At 41.9% G+C, this 16,554-nt stretch overlaps 1 protein-coding gene across 1 annotated transcript in view; it reads right to left on the bottom strand.

Annotated features, from left to right (window-relative positions):
* The window catches only part of FBXW4 (F-box and WD repeat domain containing 4), a gene marked incomplete at its 5' end in the record, with an annotated part of 83,578 nt that extends 68,795 nt beyond the window's left edge, over positions 1-14,783 (bottom strand). The window contains one exon of the mRNA XM_084245061.1: positions 14,074-14,783. Within this exon, the coding sequence (XP_084101187.1) occupies positions 14,074-14,783 (710 nt within the window). The remainder of the gene's footprint in view (positions 1-14,073) is intronic.
* Between the last annotated feature and the right edge of the window lie 1,771 nt (positions 14,784-16,554).

Below are 16,554 nucleotides of genomic sequence, written 5' to 3'. Positions count from 1 at the left end.
TATATTGCTAGTTCTATCCAATTAGAAGGCACTAATAAACAAAATGTCTGATACTTTGACCTTAAAAAAATAAAGCCAGGGGCCTCCCCGGTGGCGCAGCGGTTGAGCGCTGGGTTGCGAAGCTGCCCGCGGCCTCTGCGGCGCCGGTTCGATCCCCGGCTGCATCCCGGCCACCGGAGGAGGATCCCACATGGTGCGCAGACCTCTCCTGCCACCCGCTGCTCCCCTCAGCAGTGTACTTCAGTCCTTCTGCCTGCTCTGCTCCCCACTCTGGCTCTGGTGAATTCTCTCACCCTCCCGCGCTTCTGACTGTACCCAGTGCATGTATAAACAAAACAAACAAACAAATATAATAAATAAATAAATAAAAACATGCCTCTATAAAAAAAAAAATAAAGCCAGAAATGACCCAAACTGAAATGAACTTAATATCCAACAAAGCAGAGGGATCAAAACAGGGGAGGAAAAAGGAAAGGGACTATGGTGATGGTTCACAGGTGAACTGGTGGTGGGAATTTTACAGGGAATACACCTGAGGAGAGCATAGAAGCATACTTTGTACAAAAATGAACAATGATATAAAATATATATATATATATATTTAAAAAAGGAAATGACTGCTTAAATTAGTACTGCTGGGTTTATATGTGGCATGTTCCTAACTTCATTAGAAGAGAAAGAAGCAGAATATTCGTAACTGGAAAAAACAATGAAAGGATATACTCTAAAATAGTAATAGTTAACTCCAGATAGCCAGCATTAGATGTTCTTACTTTCTTTGTGCTTTTATGCATTTTCCAGTTTTTCTATAATGTAATATTTTGGTAAAGAGAAAAAAATATTAAATATTAATAAGAAATGCTATTGATAAAATTTTATCAACAGAGCAAAATACTGAGACTACCATTTCATACCACAATATAATAAACTTTTTTTAAAATGAAAGTAAATTTAAAACAGTTTTTAAGCAAGATTTTAAGAGGATTCAGAAGACATTAAGGTATTTAAAGACTGCATAAAGAAAACAGATTAAGTGAAAGCAATAGATTAGAAGAAAATTAACAATTCTACAGTTACAAATTTTCTCTCTAAAACTTCTAGGGGACCAATAAAAATCTAGCAGGCTGATACATTGTTTCCAATACCCTGTCATTCATACCTACTAACAGGTAAGAACAGTCACAAAGCATTCACACCATGAACACAGGGGAGACATCCTACAACCACAACAGTTCGGTTCACAGCCATGCACATTAAGACAATCAGTAAATTACAGCCTCCTAGCTATTAAGCAGAAAAATCAGACACTACTTTGGGTTTTTGCTGGTAGCACACTGGCACAGCCTTTCAAAAAAAATTCTGTTGGTTAAGAGAAAAGTTGTTAAATGACAGCTTCTGGTCCAGCATACCCAATTTTGGTACCAATATCACAAAGAAATAATTCAAAAGAAAAACACTGTTTACAAAGGTATTTATAGTTGCAGCTGTATATGAGAGCTAAAATCCTGAAACAGCCCAAATGTCTATCTATGGGGGGAAATGGTATACTAATGAAATGGAATATACTGTCTCTAGAAATAACAGGGATAAAGACTGTAAAACATTTTAAAAATGACTATAGCAAATAATGGTAATTTAGAACTAAGTCAAATTTATAAAGGTAGAGGTAAGGAGACATCACAAAAAATTTTATCTCCATAAACAACAGGAAAGTAGTAGTAAACAGATGGTACTTTAAGAAATGAGCAATTTTTTTAAATATATTACACAATTATTGATGGCTAAGTCTTTCAATTTACCTTTAGCTGAATATAGATTAAATGAAATTGCGGGAAATGTCCAGAATGCAGATTTAAGAAAATGAATCCCAGCTCTGTCTCTTACTAATTTTATAACCTTGGTTACCTAACTTTCCTCATAGTCAATTTCTTCACCTATAAAATGAGGATATTTTAAAAATAAATAAAATGAGGACAGTATTTCACGCTATTGTATTTTTTAAAATAACTAAAACAAAAGTGCACTATAAGTTATAAATCACTATTAAAAAGATTATTTTTACATAAATATATGTAAGAGCTAATATCTATTAATAGTGTCATCGCTAAAACTAAATCATTTCTTTTTCTTCTAATTTTATAACTTAGGAGAAATTATTCTTCTAAGTAAAACATTAGTCCTTTTTCACGTTGAATGATTAAGATTTGAGAATATACATGTTAAAAGCTAAAATGTATTACTGAATTCTTCCACTAGTGAATGTGGGTCCTTGGTTTCACATTACTAGTGTGATATTAGATGGACAGAGATCCAAAGGCAGTAAAAAATAGTTAACAGGATGGGCCAAAAGAACTGAAAGTCTTAATGGAAAAGGATTAGACTCCCTGTCACATTTTATCTGCAAATCCTTCCCAGACATACATACAAATAGTAGTTCATTTATAGTTAGCATTTCTTCTTGAATTAGGTCTAAGTTAGTTAGTGGAGGTGAAACCAAAAACTGAATATCCTGGGTCACAGAAGGAAGAAAATAAGGGGCAAAGAATCAATGCATTTCCTGAACTAGGATAAGGACAACACTTCTCTCATCTCCCAGGTCACTTCAACTGCCATTTGGTGACACTTTACTAAGGGTCAAAGCACTCCCCTAAGGGCCTGATCACAAGAAACTTTCAAAGGTGAACTCAAGAAACTGTTCCCAAATAGCAGGTACAAGCATCCTCTCCCACAACCAACACCAGAATCAAAATAATTGGCTCTGGTTTCTTCAAATCAAATTCTGATTTTTTTTTAAACTGTTCAATGTGGCTTTCACTTGACATATAGTATCACTTTGTTAGACGCAGCTTAACAATTCACCTTTCTCATCCCTTTTGTTTGATCAATCATCTTTGATGGTCAGTTCCCCTGATTGGTAGCAAAACCATATCTATATTCCTATTTTTGGCACCTGAAAAATCAGAAGGAATAAAAAAATCCCCCTTCTCTGAAAACAGGTATCACTCCCTCCTGTGGGAGTCTATCACATCCATAGCACAAGGTAGCACAAGTACTGAGAGGACAGGGGCAACGTGCCTCTTGAAGTACGCTCAGGATCCTTGTTCCCATCCTTGAAATGTTTCTGGTTGGTTGTTTCCCCAACATAGTTACAGAAATAAAGTGGGGGTGCTCCCTCAAAATGATTAGTGCCCTGTAAATAAACCTCTTGCTTGGCTATTAATGCACAGAAGAATCTCTAACCTGGCCTGTGGATCTGGTCAAACTTCCATTTTCCCAGCCCTCCTTTTGCCTCAGGGTCATTTTTCCACTCGGCCCAGTTCTCAGCTTTCCGGCACTTAGTCACCATTACAGTTTGACTGCATTCCTGGGCGCAGGACCTATTTTAAACAAAAACAATACAACATGCACCCAGGGGTAAACTATCAGGTCCCTTAAAATGTTAGCAACAAGTGAGTCCAAAAGGATAGAAATTAATCTAGGCAGTTATCTAGAGTCCTCTTTCACTTCACCTCTCCTTGATCACACCCCAAACCAAAAGGAAATAAATAAACCACGTCTGAAGAAAAATGGCTGGGAAGTGGAGGGGGGGAATGTGGGTATATAGGAGACGTCTTAAACCTGCACAGCCTCTAAGATCAGAAAACTCCTGGGTCACAAATCAATTTGCCTTCCTGGCCCATCTTGAAGTTTAATTCCCCTTGATGGAGCTGATTCTGCATACCTGCAGATTGGCATGATTTCCCACTGGCTTGAAAATCAGGAGCAAGGCCCTCTCAAGGGGCACTAGGCCAACGAGGAAGGGTAAGACTGGCCAAAACGATGCTTGGGGGCTTAGCATTTTAACACAGTCTCTTGATTTCTCCGATCTTCTTACCAGAAAGCAGATATCCCTTCATACTGCCTTTATCCACCAGTCTTTACAATACTAAGAATTTGACTTTAAAGTACAAATATTTAAACAGCCCAAGACAAGGAACTTCTAACTCTCCGTTGACACTTGCATTAAATTAAATCCTCCAGTGGCCTCAGCAGCACTGATCTATAATTAAGATGCAAAATAAAATCCATGAAAAATCATTATATTGTTAACATAATTGCTTATCCTTCCTGGGAGGGAACAGAGGGATAGCCTCAAGACTCAGAGTGAAGTGAAATCGTACAGAACACGCCAGCATGAGGACAGGGCCATGCATAAGAAACGCTTAGAGTATATCCTCTCTTCAAAGCCTCCAACTGTCAACCTCACTTCCCATTGAATAGGTAAATGGGCTCTATCCAAGCCCATTTTTCCTACCTTCACTCCTATATCCATTTCTACCTTCATTCCTATACCCATAGCTTTCTGTAATGCTTTCTTCTTCTAGGCACCAAATCCATCCATCCTTTAAGATCTAAGGAAGCTGTTGTTTTCCTGATTCTGCCAAACATTCTTTTCCATCTCACCTGAGCACTTAGACTGAAACTACCATAAATCTGGGCATTGTTAGCTGTTCACAGTTATATGCCTTGTTTATTCAATTCAGTCATAAATTCCACAGGATCAAATCTTCAGTCTCCCAGTGCTTCTAAAAGTTGCTCTCAACCAGCATGCTTGCATAGCACTGGTACACCAGGGACCTTGAGTAAGGTTCCTTCAGCTAAAGATCCCCTTCAATGAATATTTCAGACAAATCACTGAGCTACAATGTAGCTTATGACACAGTTTGCTACAAATATGAGGAAAAGTACATCTTCAGAGGAACATATATGAACTTTACCTCAAGGATATAAGAAAAACCACAATCAGGGCAGTAATGAGGTCTACTTAAACAGTTAACACACCAGACAGTGAAGTAGTAAATAATCAAGGGCAGGTTTTTCAACTTTCTGAAACATGCTTTACAAAAGAAAAAGGCATTCACCTTTTAATCCTTCCACGCACTACCAATAACTCTAACATCGTATGATGCAAGTCTTAGACACAAAAGATGACAACCACAGTCCTAGCATAGTAAGGTATTTTGATAGCTATTGTTCAGGAACTGCTTAAATAAGAGTTCTCAAAGTCTAGTTTCAGAAGTCACACTTTCAGCAATGCATTTTCGGGAGCCTGGACACATTACCCTCAAGCTCCAAAGGCCCTTCCTGAAGACATGTAACAAACCACACCTTTAGGAATTCAACCAAGCCTCCAAATTCTTATGCTAGAGAGGGCTCGAGGGATGGAATCAGAACAGATAATGTATCTACACATGGCACCCATATGTCAAAGCTGCCCAAAGTAGTTTCAGAAGCACTGAGCATAACCCTGATCCTTATATGCGCTTGGGATCTAGGGTCATGTTCACATTCATATTTATTTCCAACTGCTGTTTATTCAAATTCTGTCTTGCAGTCATTTGACCGGTGTGTGTGTTCTGTAAGATGTTAAGAGATATTAATAAGGGGGAAAAGGAATTCTATGATCAAAACATTTTGGACCATGCTGGTTGAAACAAAATCAAACAGGTCCCTCTATAACAGAACTTCTCAGTGCCTTTAATTCACCAATGGGCATTAAGAATCTCCAAGAGCAGGAATGTAGAGCACAGCATTTACCACACTTACCTGATCAGATAATCAGTTTTTTAGTAATTCCACCATACAATTTTCAAAAAGTCTGATCCAGCACTTCCTGAAAATAAGCAACAGCAAGAAAGATGCTATTTTTGTAAACAGGCCATCCTCTGCATTATGTATTAGGTACCAGCACACTTATGAAAAGTAAGGAACAAGTACATTCACTGCTCTGCTATTCAAGGTTGTTTTTTATTGTTTTTAACTGTGTTCCATATTAATCAGCAAAATAGGTTCTCAGTGCAAGGGGCCAGGTTTCAAAACCCCTGACGCCTGTCCAGCCTAGATGAAGGAATGAAGAGAACATGAACCAGATGCCACCCATGAAGATTTTACACCACCAGTTTCTAGGCCATTATGATAAAGTCACACTGCAACCAAGACACCCAAGGATGCAAGAGAAGTTCTTTCTTAGTAACTCACTATGGAGAGACACCCCTCTTTAACACATACACTACTAATATCTGAATCTTGACTCAACTTTTTGACATGGACTATCAAAGGAAAATACTCAGAAACACAGGAGGGTCCTAGAGGAGCTAGAAAGGAGAAAGAAAAAGAGTACCCTTAAAAGACTATTTCCCTTTCTCCACAGAGAAAGAGCCCGTTACAGAAGCTAGTGAAGAGGGGAAATATTCCTTCCAGTGAAACAGCTTTCCAGGAAAAGTAACTCAACATATTTTCTATAAAACAATTTAATTTCCCTGTCGCATCACCTGCCATCCCCACCTCACCCCCACCCTACCCCAAGCAAAGCCCACAGATTGTGGATTTCCTCTCATTCTTGGCAGAGTTACCAAAAGAAATATAATACCCCCTTCGGACAGCTCCCAACAGCTGCTGGAACAAGATGGGGAGCAGGGAAATTTCCAAAGCTGCCTCTAAAATTGGCCATTCCCCCTGCCAAATGAGGCAGCAGGTAAGCAGAAGACCCTCTTTCTCTACTTTTTTTTTTTTTTATAGAGGCATGCTTTTATTTATTTGTTTGCTGGTTTGTTTGTTTGTTTTGTTTATATATGCACTGGGTACAGTCAGAAGCGCGGGAGGGTGAGAGAATTCACCAGAGCCAGAGCGGGGAGCAGAGCAGGCAGAAGGACCGAAGGACACTGCTGAGGGGAGCAGCGGGCGGCAGGAGAGGTCTGCGCGCCATGTGGGACCCTCCTCCGGTGGCCGGGGGGCAGCCGGGGATCGAACCGGCGCCGCAGAGGCCGCGGGCAGCTTCGCAACCCAGCGCTCAACCGCTGCGCCACCGGGGAGGCCCTTTCTCTACTTTCTTAAAGCACGGGAAGACCCCAAAACCAACAGCGTCCCCTAGTCCAAAACACCTGTCTCCAAACTATCTGTTCTCCTCGACTTGACTCTAAGCTGAAGCTGTACAGTAAGCTACCACTCTATTTCATCCCTAACATGTATTTCTTGAAACAATCCTCTACCACTCCACAGAATTAATATTTTTAATTTATGTGCTCAACTCGTCAATATCTAAGTTAGGGTTGTTATCTAACTCCTAATCTATGTAATTTCCTTGTCTTTGTCGACCTCCCCAACACCATGTTCCTTGTGTATACACATACGCGCGCGCGCACACACACAGACACACACACACACACAATCTCCTTCAGGTAAAGAGACTTGAAACACAAAATCTAAGAACACATTCAGCTATCACTACACTGTACCCCAGAAACCTCTTCCCCTTCCTCAACATCATCATATACTAAATGCTCTTCAATTCCATCTAGAAAAGCTCATCACCAGTTAGTCTCTGCTTCCCAGCTGAGACCACCAACAAAGAAGTTCACCGGGGGGTAGAGGCAATATCTCTCTTCGCAGAGGAGAAACTGGACAGAGCCTTCAGCATCATTCCCCAAAGGTTGACAGCCGAGGTTGAAGTGAAGACCGTGAAAACTGTACAAGAGCAAAGGGGGGAGCAGAAAATATAATGTAAGGAATGATTTGGAATCAGGGGTAGGAGAAGGCGGAGGGATGAACTGGTTGACCCCAAATGTCTTTTCCATCTCTAACTCCTATGATTCTTTGACCTCCAATTCTGTGCTGTGGACAAGGAATGGAAAATCAACAGACATGGCGATGTTTTGAAAGAGCCTAGCAGTCTGCTCTTGTCATTTAGTGGCCTTTGCATGTATTTTTTAAGGTGTCTCCAAGCCTTGACTTCATTTCACAGTTGTCACCTTTCTCAGCAATTTGAGCTCATGTCAAATACCAAAAGAGAAGGAAAAGAAGAAAGAATGCACTGGCAATTAATTGTAGGCTAAAGAGGGGCAGGCACAGGGCCCATTGGGTGGCCCAGACATCCAGGGTGGGCAATGTGAACAATCTGGATATAATGACAAACTCACTTAAAAGTTGAGACAAAGCAGCCAAACCTCTAACAGGAGATAAATTCTTTGTCCGGATAGCCGCACACTCAGTTTCAGATATAGTTCAAGCAGTCACAGGATGCAAGATTCATAAACATATTCTTAATTAGTGCAGCCATCTTGCCTCCATTGACTCCCATCTGGATCCTGTTCAAATCTAAGGAAAACTGCTGAATAGAAAGGACTTGTCTCAAGAAGTTTACTATTGAGAATCTTAGGATTCTCAGACTCACTCGATAGCTGACACACCTGAGGTAAATTCTGAAGCTTGGCAAATATCTGTGTCTATAGAACAAAGTGGGGGATATGCCCATTTTTACTAAAAATTCAAAACTCAACTTTCTCATTTTTTCACACAGTTGATCTCATCTTCTCCTTACTCCATGTTTATAAATCCAGACGAGAAGTTAATTTAATCCAGGGTTAACTCAGAGTTAAGGTTAAGTTGTCACACAAAGGCGATTCTTTTCTATATCACACACTCAAAAATCTCTTTTAAAAAATCTGTATGCTTCTTCAGTAATCTCACTGTCATTTTGATTCAAACTGCTTAAGCACTATCTTCACCTAAGGTGAAGGTGCTAGACACAAAAAATCTGAACGTACAGAATATTAAAATATTTTCAGAAACCTTATTCCAATATGAATTCCTTATCATGCAAGTTATGGGACTTTGGACTTCCCCATGTTTCTGCCTTGAAAGCTAAGAAATTCATCCCCTACTACTTAAGTTTTACAAGAATGGGAAGGATATAAGCAATTTCTATAGTCTCATGGTCTTGGAAGAAAAGGCCTCTTCCATCCTTGCATTTTGCCCTTGGAGGTACTGACTGCACGACACCATTTCATGCTTCCACAGGTGTATTGTCTTATTTATTCAAGCATGTAAACTGACTCAACTTTTATTAACTCACAAAACCATTCAAAATATGGTCTTTCAAAATGGCTGAAGATAAATACATCCATATACAGAAGTTTTCAACAAAGAATAAGAGACTCTCCTTCCTAGGTAAGGCAGAAAGGTAAAGGAGAAAGCCTAAGTTTACTTTAAGTGGCTAAATGTTTTCTGAAAATCACTGTTTAGGCCTTAAATGTAACCACTCAGCAATGCCTTCTCTTTTCAGAGTTAAAAAAGGAAACTTTATGCTTTCTAGGCCAAAAAATGCTCTTAGGCGCAATCATTTTAAAACAAACAAACACACACTGCTTATCTGTATCCATCTCACCACTCTGGACGTTAATCATCACTGAAATAGATACCCTAGTCCCCTAGCCTCAAAGAGCTCCAAGCCTACAACCCTGGCTGAGGAATGAATGTACATGCCAGGGCAAACACCTCAAGAGCCTTACTCCCTAAACAGCTATTGTTAAATTCTAGGAATCTCTATCACAGGCAAATGCAAGAGAGCATCGGGTATTGCTGGAAGGACATTTAAGTAAAATTCAATTTTAAGCATGTAGGATTTAATTTGGGAGGTAGAAGATCAAGTAAGTTTTCCCTAAGACTGACAAAAATATTTCTTTAAAAGTAGATTTATAAACAAACACACATTCTTCTTTCCACTCTTTGCTTTTAATTTTCAGGATCAGAATTTGCAGACAGCACTTCTGCTTTTTCATTTGTTATGTCAATTTAACTTCTTATATTTAGCCTACATTATAAAAATGACAGTCAACTGTCACTGTTTTGTTCCGAAAGAATGAATTAAGACAGTTTTTCCACTATTCATTCAGGAAAACTTAAAAAACAGTTCTATAAAATAGTTCCTTCATTTTTCTATATTAAAGATGTTTCTGTTCCCCTAGGCTTTGTGAAATATTTAAACAAAACTGATTTTAACCCAGATGACTGACTCAAATTATCTTTATGTCTAATTTAAACACACGTGGGCGCGCACACACACACACACACACACACAGAGGGTCAGGATAACTACCAGTGTTTGGGCAAGAGGCCTAAAGGGAAGCAAATTATTTGTTTGTGGTTTTAAGTGGTCAAAATGCCTTCAAGCACAAGTATAAGACCATTAACAAATCACAAGGAACCAAAACAGTTCATCTTACTCAACAAAGCTATGATCAGTTAGGAACAGCCAAACTGAATGAGACTTCCCCTGGGCCGGAAGGTCACTAAACTTTAGTAGTCTGTGTTTCTGAGAATCAAGAGGCACTTTGGTAGGCAGTGCAGACTCTAAGCCAACAGGTTTTGCTGTCATGTTTCTAAAAACATTCAAGACAGGTAAGAGAAGCGATGTTTGTGCACGCGCGTGCACACACACACACACACTCACTCTCTCTCTCTCACGTGTTTCATCCACCTGACTTCAGGCACACTCTAAATAAAACCACTTTTGTTATATACATACTGATTACAGGAGAACCCAAGCAAATAAAAAGTTTCACTTTTAGGGGCCTCACTGGTGGCACAGGGGTTAAAGTCTCAGCTATTAAGCTATTTCCAGCCACTGCAGCATGAATTCCATCCCCCGCCAGGGAGCTGACCCACATGGCGCAGCAGACCTCTCCTGCCTTGCCTGCTTCTCCCCTCAGCAGTGTCTTTCAGTAGATCCACCTGTTCTGCTCCCCATTCAATCTCTGATGAATCCTCTCACCATCCCCTGTGCCCCACATACACCCAAGTTCTTGTATGGCATACAACCAAGTTCTCGTATGCATAAATAAATGAAAATAAATCTTTTTAAAAAAAAGTTCCATTTTACAACAATTTACTACTACTATGACTGGACAATGTGCTGGCAACTACACATTACTACATGTAAGCCTCATATTACTGGGTATGTTACTCCCATTCTCTAAAGATGGTAAATTTCAGGTCCAGTGAGGCTGTGTTGCTTCTGATAAATGAAGTTTTGGGTTGTACTTCTGAAAACTTATCTCAATGTCCAGACTGCAGTAAATAAGCCCAAAGTCTATATTACAGCCCTGCCAACTACCCAAGCAGCCATTCTCTCACTGTACTTTGGACCCAGGTTCCTTTATGCCCAAAGAGGGCTGGGATGTATGCTGTCTCCCTCCAGAGATGACAACAACTCTCTTGGTGGCTTATCACATCTCTGCAGCTGTCCAGAAAGAGACCACACTGGTAAACACTCTCTCCACCTGCTGTAATACGTATAACTTCTCCCCGCAACTCAGAAAACATGAGCAGTGACCCTGCTCTTTATCAAGTACTGTGGAAAAACAACTTCCTAGATACCTCATCCTAGGACAGTCAAGAAATCAAAACACACATGGCTAATACTAAAATCATATCACTTGACAGTCTCAAAGCACTTTATGACATAAACACATTTTCACTTTATTATTGCTTATAGAATGCACACTCATTCCCATTTTCTCCTTTAGAGCATTTGAAATGAAAAGAAAAATAAACATGAATTCTTTCATTTGTTCACTTAATCTCTATAAGGAAAACCAAACTTTGCTTTGATTGGTTTGGTTTCCACTTATTTTAATTTCTTTTACGTATCAACCGCTATGTTCTTTGAAAAAGAAGGTAATTAAGACTGCATTTCAAAAAAATCCCAAAGCATCATTACCATCATTAACAAGAATTGTACTGGAATTAATAGAAGTTCAGCAAAATGACCAGGTTCAATATTTACAAAAGATTAAAGTAATTTTGTATACCATTAATAATACCCAGCTGGAAAACATATTGAAAGAGATTGCCAAATATATTTGGGAATACACGGAAAAACAGACATGTGGAACTTCACAGTGAAAGTCATAAAAACTTTTGAAAAGGCACAGGATTTTTTTTTTTCTGGGAGTGAGTGACAAACATGCAAAATCAAACAAGGATAGTCTAACAGATAATTGGGCTCTATCAAAAGCAACAATATTTTTAATAGTATGGAAATGTAAAACTATAGCAGTGGAACAAAACTGAGGTTATATAGAGATCCAATATAAACACATACACTAGGGGCCTCCCTGGTGGCGCAAGGGAGGTGACCGACATGGCGTAGCAGACCTCTCCCTGTCTCGCCCGCTGCTCCCTTCAGCAGTGTATTTCAGTCAATCCACCTATTCTGTTCCCCACTCTGTCTCTGGTGAATCCTCTTACCCCCTGCACCTCTGGTCTGTACTCCAGTTCTCGTATGCATAAATAATCCTTAAAAAAAAAAAACACACACATACACTAAATCATCTGTCACTTAACAACTAACCTGTCAAGGACAGGTAGAATATCCATGGTCCCTGTGCCTAGCCTAGGTGTGTAGTAGGCTATGCCACTTACGTTGGTGTAATTACACTTTATGATGTTTGCACAATGATGAGACTGTCTAGGATACATAATGAATCCCCATTTCTAAGTGGCACAGGCTGCATACACATACCCATATATATGTGCATACATATACAAATATAAACTTAATATTTGGAAAAGCAAACTTTCTGAAAGGAGGAAAAGAATTATTTAACAAAAGGTACAGGGATAACTACACAGATGTTTAGGAAGAAAACAGTATAAGTGAATTCACCCCTCGCACCAAAACAAAAATGATACTGATTAAAGTGTTAACTGTTAAAAAAATAAAATTATAAGAAAATCAGAATATTAAGGAAAGTTATCAAGTCTCTGGAGAAACTATACATTTCTCTGCTTTGTGGGCAAAAGAAAAAAATCACAAAATATGGGCAGATCTACTTTATATTTGCATCAAAGATGACAGATTGGAGTCTAATATCTATGACCTACAAGAATTCCAATTTTAAGAAAAACATCAAGACTCTAATAATAAATGGGCAAAGACTAGGAACAGAAAATCTCACAGGTGAAAGAAACACATGGGAAAATATTTATCCTGTTCAGTGGTAAAAGAAATGCAAAATAACAAAAGATACCAAGATATGTCCACTAAAGCAGCAAAATTTTTTTAAATTCTCACATGAAGCTAGTTCAATCGTTCTCTGCTGGAACCACTGTAACTTGATATAACACCTTTACAACCTATTAACCTTTCATCTAATGCCAACCTCAAGAATTTATCCTAAGGAACTAATTTAAAAAGACACATATTATATGGCATGTGATATATAGCTCAATAAAGCTATTACCCAAAATACATAAAATTATTTATCCCATTGCTATCTATAACAGCAAAATGCTAGACACAATATGAAAGTTTAATATTAGAGGAATGTTTACAATCTCGTGATACAAGTCATATTTATTATGTACCTATTCTGATAGGAGCACTGACAGCAACTAAATGGTAGAGAGACGTATGCAACTGAAAGGTAACTTTTAAAAATGAAAATAGTTGTCTAGAGGTGTTTTAGCAAACTTTAATGTTATTATACTGGATTAGCACGACCTTCTTTTTAACCCAAACTGGATGTTTTAACCCAAACTGAAAGTTTTTACTCCCTCCAACTCTATATACATATTTTCCCTTTCATATTTAACATTTTAAGTGGTTCAGAAAAGTTTTGCATTCACAGGTCTCAGCCCATACCAGAAGCAGGCCAAATTGCCATAACGTGCCTTTGTATTCAGCCTAGCCCTAAGCCATAAGCAGGCACCCTTCCTGAGGTATAAACTATGGTTGACACTTGGACCTAGGGCCTGCTTGTTGGATCTAAGCCCCTTCTCCGTATTTCATTTTACCCAAGTCCTGAAGCCAAACAACCTTTACAAGAAGGTGAGAGGACAAATAACCACAAAAACGTCCTGACAGACCACACAGTGGACCTGGGTCTTAGACCTGCACAGGAGGTGGTGTTAAAAGCCACAGGCCAGTCGGGCTCCACAGAAGCTGAGAAGCCACAGCAGAGCAAGTCTGCGAAAAGACAACCGAGGAACGCTTGACCTGGCTAGTTGTGAGGAGCCACCCCAGGGAGTGTGCTGACTGATGGATGCTCTTGAGAAGCTTCCCCGGCTGGGGGCCTCAAGAAGAGGGGCCCTGGAACCCCCTAGGTGCTAAGAGAGGGCCTCGGTGGAGACCCGGGCTGGGCTTCGGAATTTGGGGTGAACTGGGCCCCAGGCCGACCAGGCCGCGGCGCCCCGCCCTTTCCCGGGACGCTGGCCGGCCCGGGGCTGGGGGTGGGCGGGCTAGCGGGCGCTTACAGGTCGGTGCCGAGCCGCGTGAAGCCGGAGTTGAGCGAGGCCCGGGCTATCCGGCGCCAGAGCAGGTCGCAGCTGGTGAAGCGCCGCAGCCAGCGGCACACCTGAGCCAGGCGGCCAAGGGCCCGCATGTCCAGGTAGGAGCAGATGAGCAGCAGCAGCTCCTCCGGCAGGCGCCAGAGCGCGGACCCCGCGGCCGGGCGGGCGGCCGGCTCCCACGCCGCCTCCTCTTCCTCCTCCTCGGCCGCCGTCGCCATGGCCGCCCCCGTGCCTGTGCCGCGGCCCCAAGCCTGGCCCCCTCGTCCCTGCGCTCTCCCCGGCCTTGGGTCCTCCCGCCGCCCAGTCCTAACCCGCCGTCCCTCCTTCTTCCCGTCATCTCGCCCTCGTGCCGCCTTCCCGGCCTCCGCGCTGCCCTCGGCTTCCCTCAGGCGCCCTCCCGCCCCGTCCTCCGGGCCGCCGGGCCCCTCTCCCTCCTCGCCCGGGCCTGCCCCTGCTCCCGCCTCGGCCCCGGGCCCCGCTGCCTCCTCCTCTGGCGGCGCCGGCTTCCCTTCCGCGCCTCTTCCTCTTCCGCCTGGCCCCGCTCCTGTTTTCCCCTTCCCCTTCCTCCGCTTCCCCCTGGCGACCCTTCCCTCCTGCAGCCTCCTCGCGTCCGCACTCTCGCCCTCGCCGGATCCCGCGCTCCCGGGGGGCCCCGAGCGGCCCTGGCTGCCCATGAGCGGCCCCCGGGCCGGCCCGACGCGGAACCGAGCCCGAGCCGCCGCCGCCGCCCCGGGAGGAGGCGACACCATGTCGGACCGGGTCACATGGGGCGGCGCGGGCCGAAGCCTGGGCCCGCCCCTCACACCCGCGCCGAGAAGCCGCTTCGGGGTGCGGGCCTGGGCACTGGGACAGACCCCCGCCCCATCCTCGCCCCCGAGGCCGCCCCTAACGCTCGGTGGAAGCACAGGCATTCATTCACCTGGCTTGGGAGCCCGTTAAGGACCTGACCAAGGCCGAAAAAGAACTTTAACCTTCAAGAAGCGCCTATTTGGAGTCCCTGCCCTCAAGAAGCCCCCATTTGGCTGGCCTTCCTTCTCTGGAAGCCCTCCTCTTCCTCTGCTGCTGATGCCTTCTTTCCACAGGCCACATACCAGGGCCCCACAAAACAGCAGTCCTGGAAATGGACAGGTTCCTTAGCCCAGGTTCTCACACAGGGTATGAACCTGGTCCTGGCAATGCGCTTGTGTTTTAGCTATTTAGGGAAGTGGCAGTCTTCTAGATGGGATCCACTAACCCCAGTTGGTATCTGGAAAATAGCAAGGCTAGGGTTTATTAGTCACCACCCAACTGCAAGTGGATTATCCAAGGTCACCTAGGAGCCCTTCCCCACACTACTCATTCCACTCACATGAGCAACGATCTGAAGGGAGATCTACTAAGAAAAACCTACTGAAGTTTAGACATGCTGTCTAACAGGATCCCCCCCAGTCGCAGGTGGCTGGCTATTAGGCATCAGAAATGTCACTAGTTCAAATTGAAATATGCTGAAACGGTGAAATACACAGCAGATTTTGAAGATATACAGGAAAAAAGTATGTGAACTAGTCTCAGTAATTTTATATTGAAGTGATATTTTTTTAATAAATTTTATTTTTATATTCCCCACACAATAGCAACCCCCTTATTTTGACCCCAATCCCTCCCCTCCCTGCGCCCCACCCCCTTGAAGTGATAATATTATTGATACACTGCGTAAAATATATTTTAATGTAACTATTAGTAATTTTAATTTGTACATGAGACTTGCATTGACAGCCTGTATTTTGTCTTACTGTGGACAGTACTGGGCTAGAAGTGGGGGTGGGGAGGAAGATGTTTATCCCTGGCTGTGTATCCTGTCCCTCAAATTCTGACAGAGAGAACTTGAGGTTTTTATTTTGTATTTTCTTCTTAAGACCCATTTTCAGAGAGCAAGAATGAATGAGAAGTCAACTCTGGAAATTATTCAATATCTAGCATAGCCAAGGAGAGACTTGGGAAGCAACTACATCACATTATAGTGCTACAGAAGCAGCATGTAACAAGGTCAAACTGGAATCTGGCTTTGCCCTGGAATTACTTTTTGATCTTAGCAAAACAACAACAAAAACCCCACCTATCTTGTCCTTTTAGTGTTCTCAGTTTGTAGTGGAGATAATACCTCTGCCTGACTTTCGAGGGATGAGATGATCCCTGTAAAATGCTTTGAACTCCTCTAAGAAAATTCTCAGTAATAGTTACAGGTCAAATCCTGTTACAAAAAATATCCTTACCCAAAAAAAAGGAGGGGTGAGGGGTTAGTGTAGACAAAGATTTCCAAACTCCATTCAGTGGTTTTTACTTATTAAAAACAATATTAATATGACACTGCAGTGCAAGCAAATAATTTTGTTCCTCTCTTAGAGATCATTATAAAGAAATATACTTATTCACAGTACTATACTGTTAGAAAACTGTTAAGGTAGG

This window comes from Talpa europaea, assembly GCF_964194135.1.
Source record: "Talpa europaea genome assembly, chromosome: 10".
Lineage (NCBI taxonomy): Eukaryota > Metazoa > Chordata > Mammalia > Eulipotyphla > Talpidae > Talpa > Talpa europaea.
This window is presented reverse-complemented; position numbering and strand designations above follow the sequence as displayed.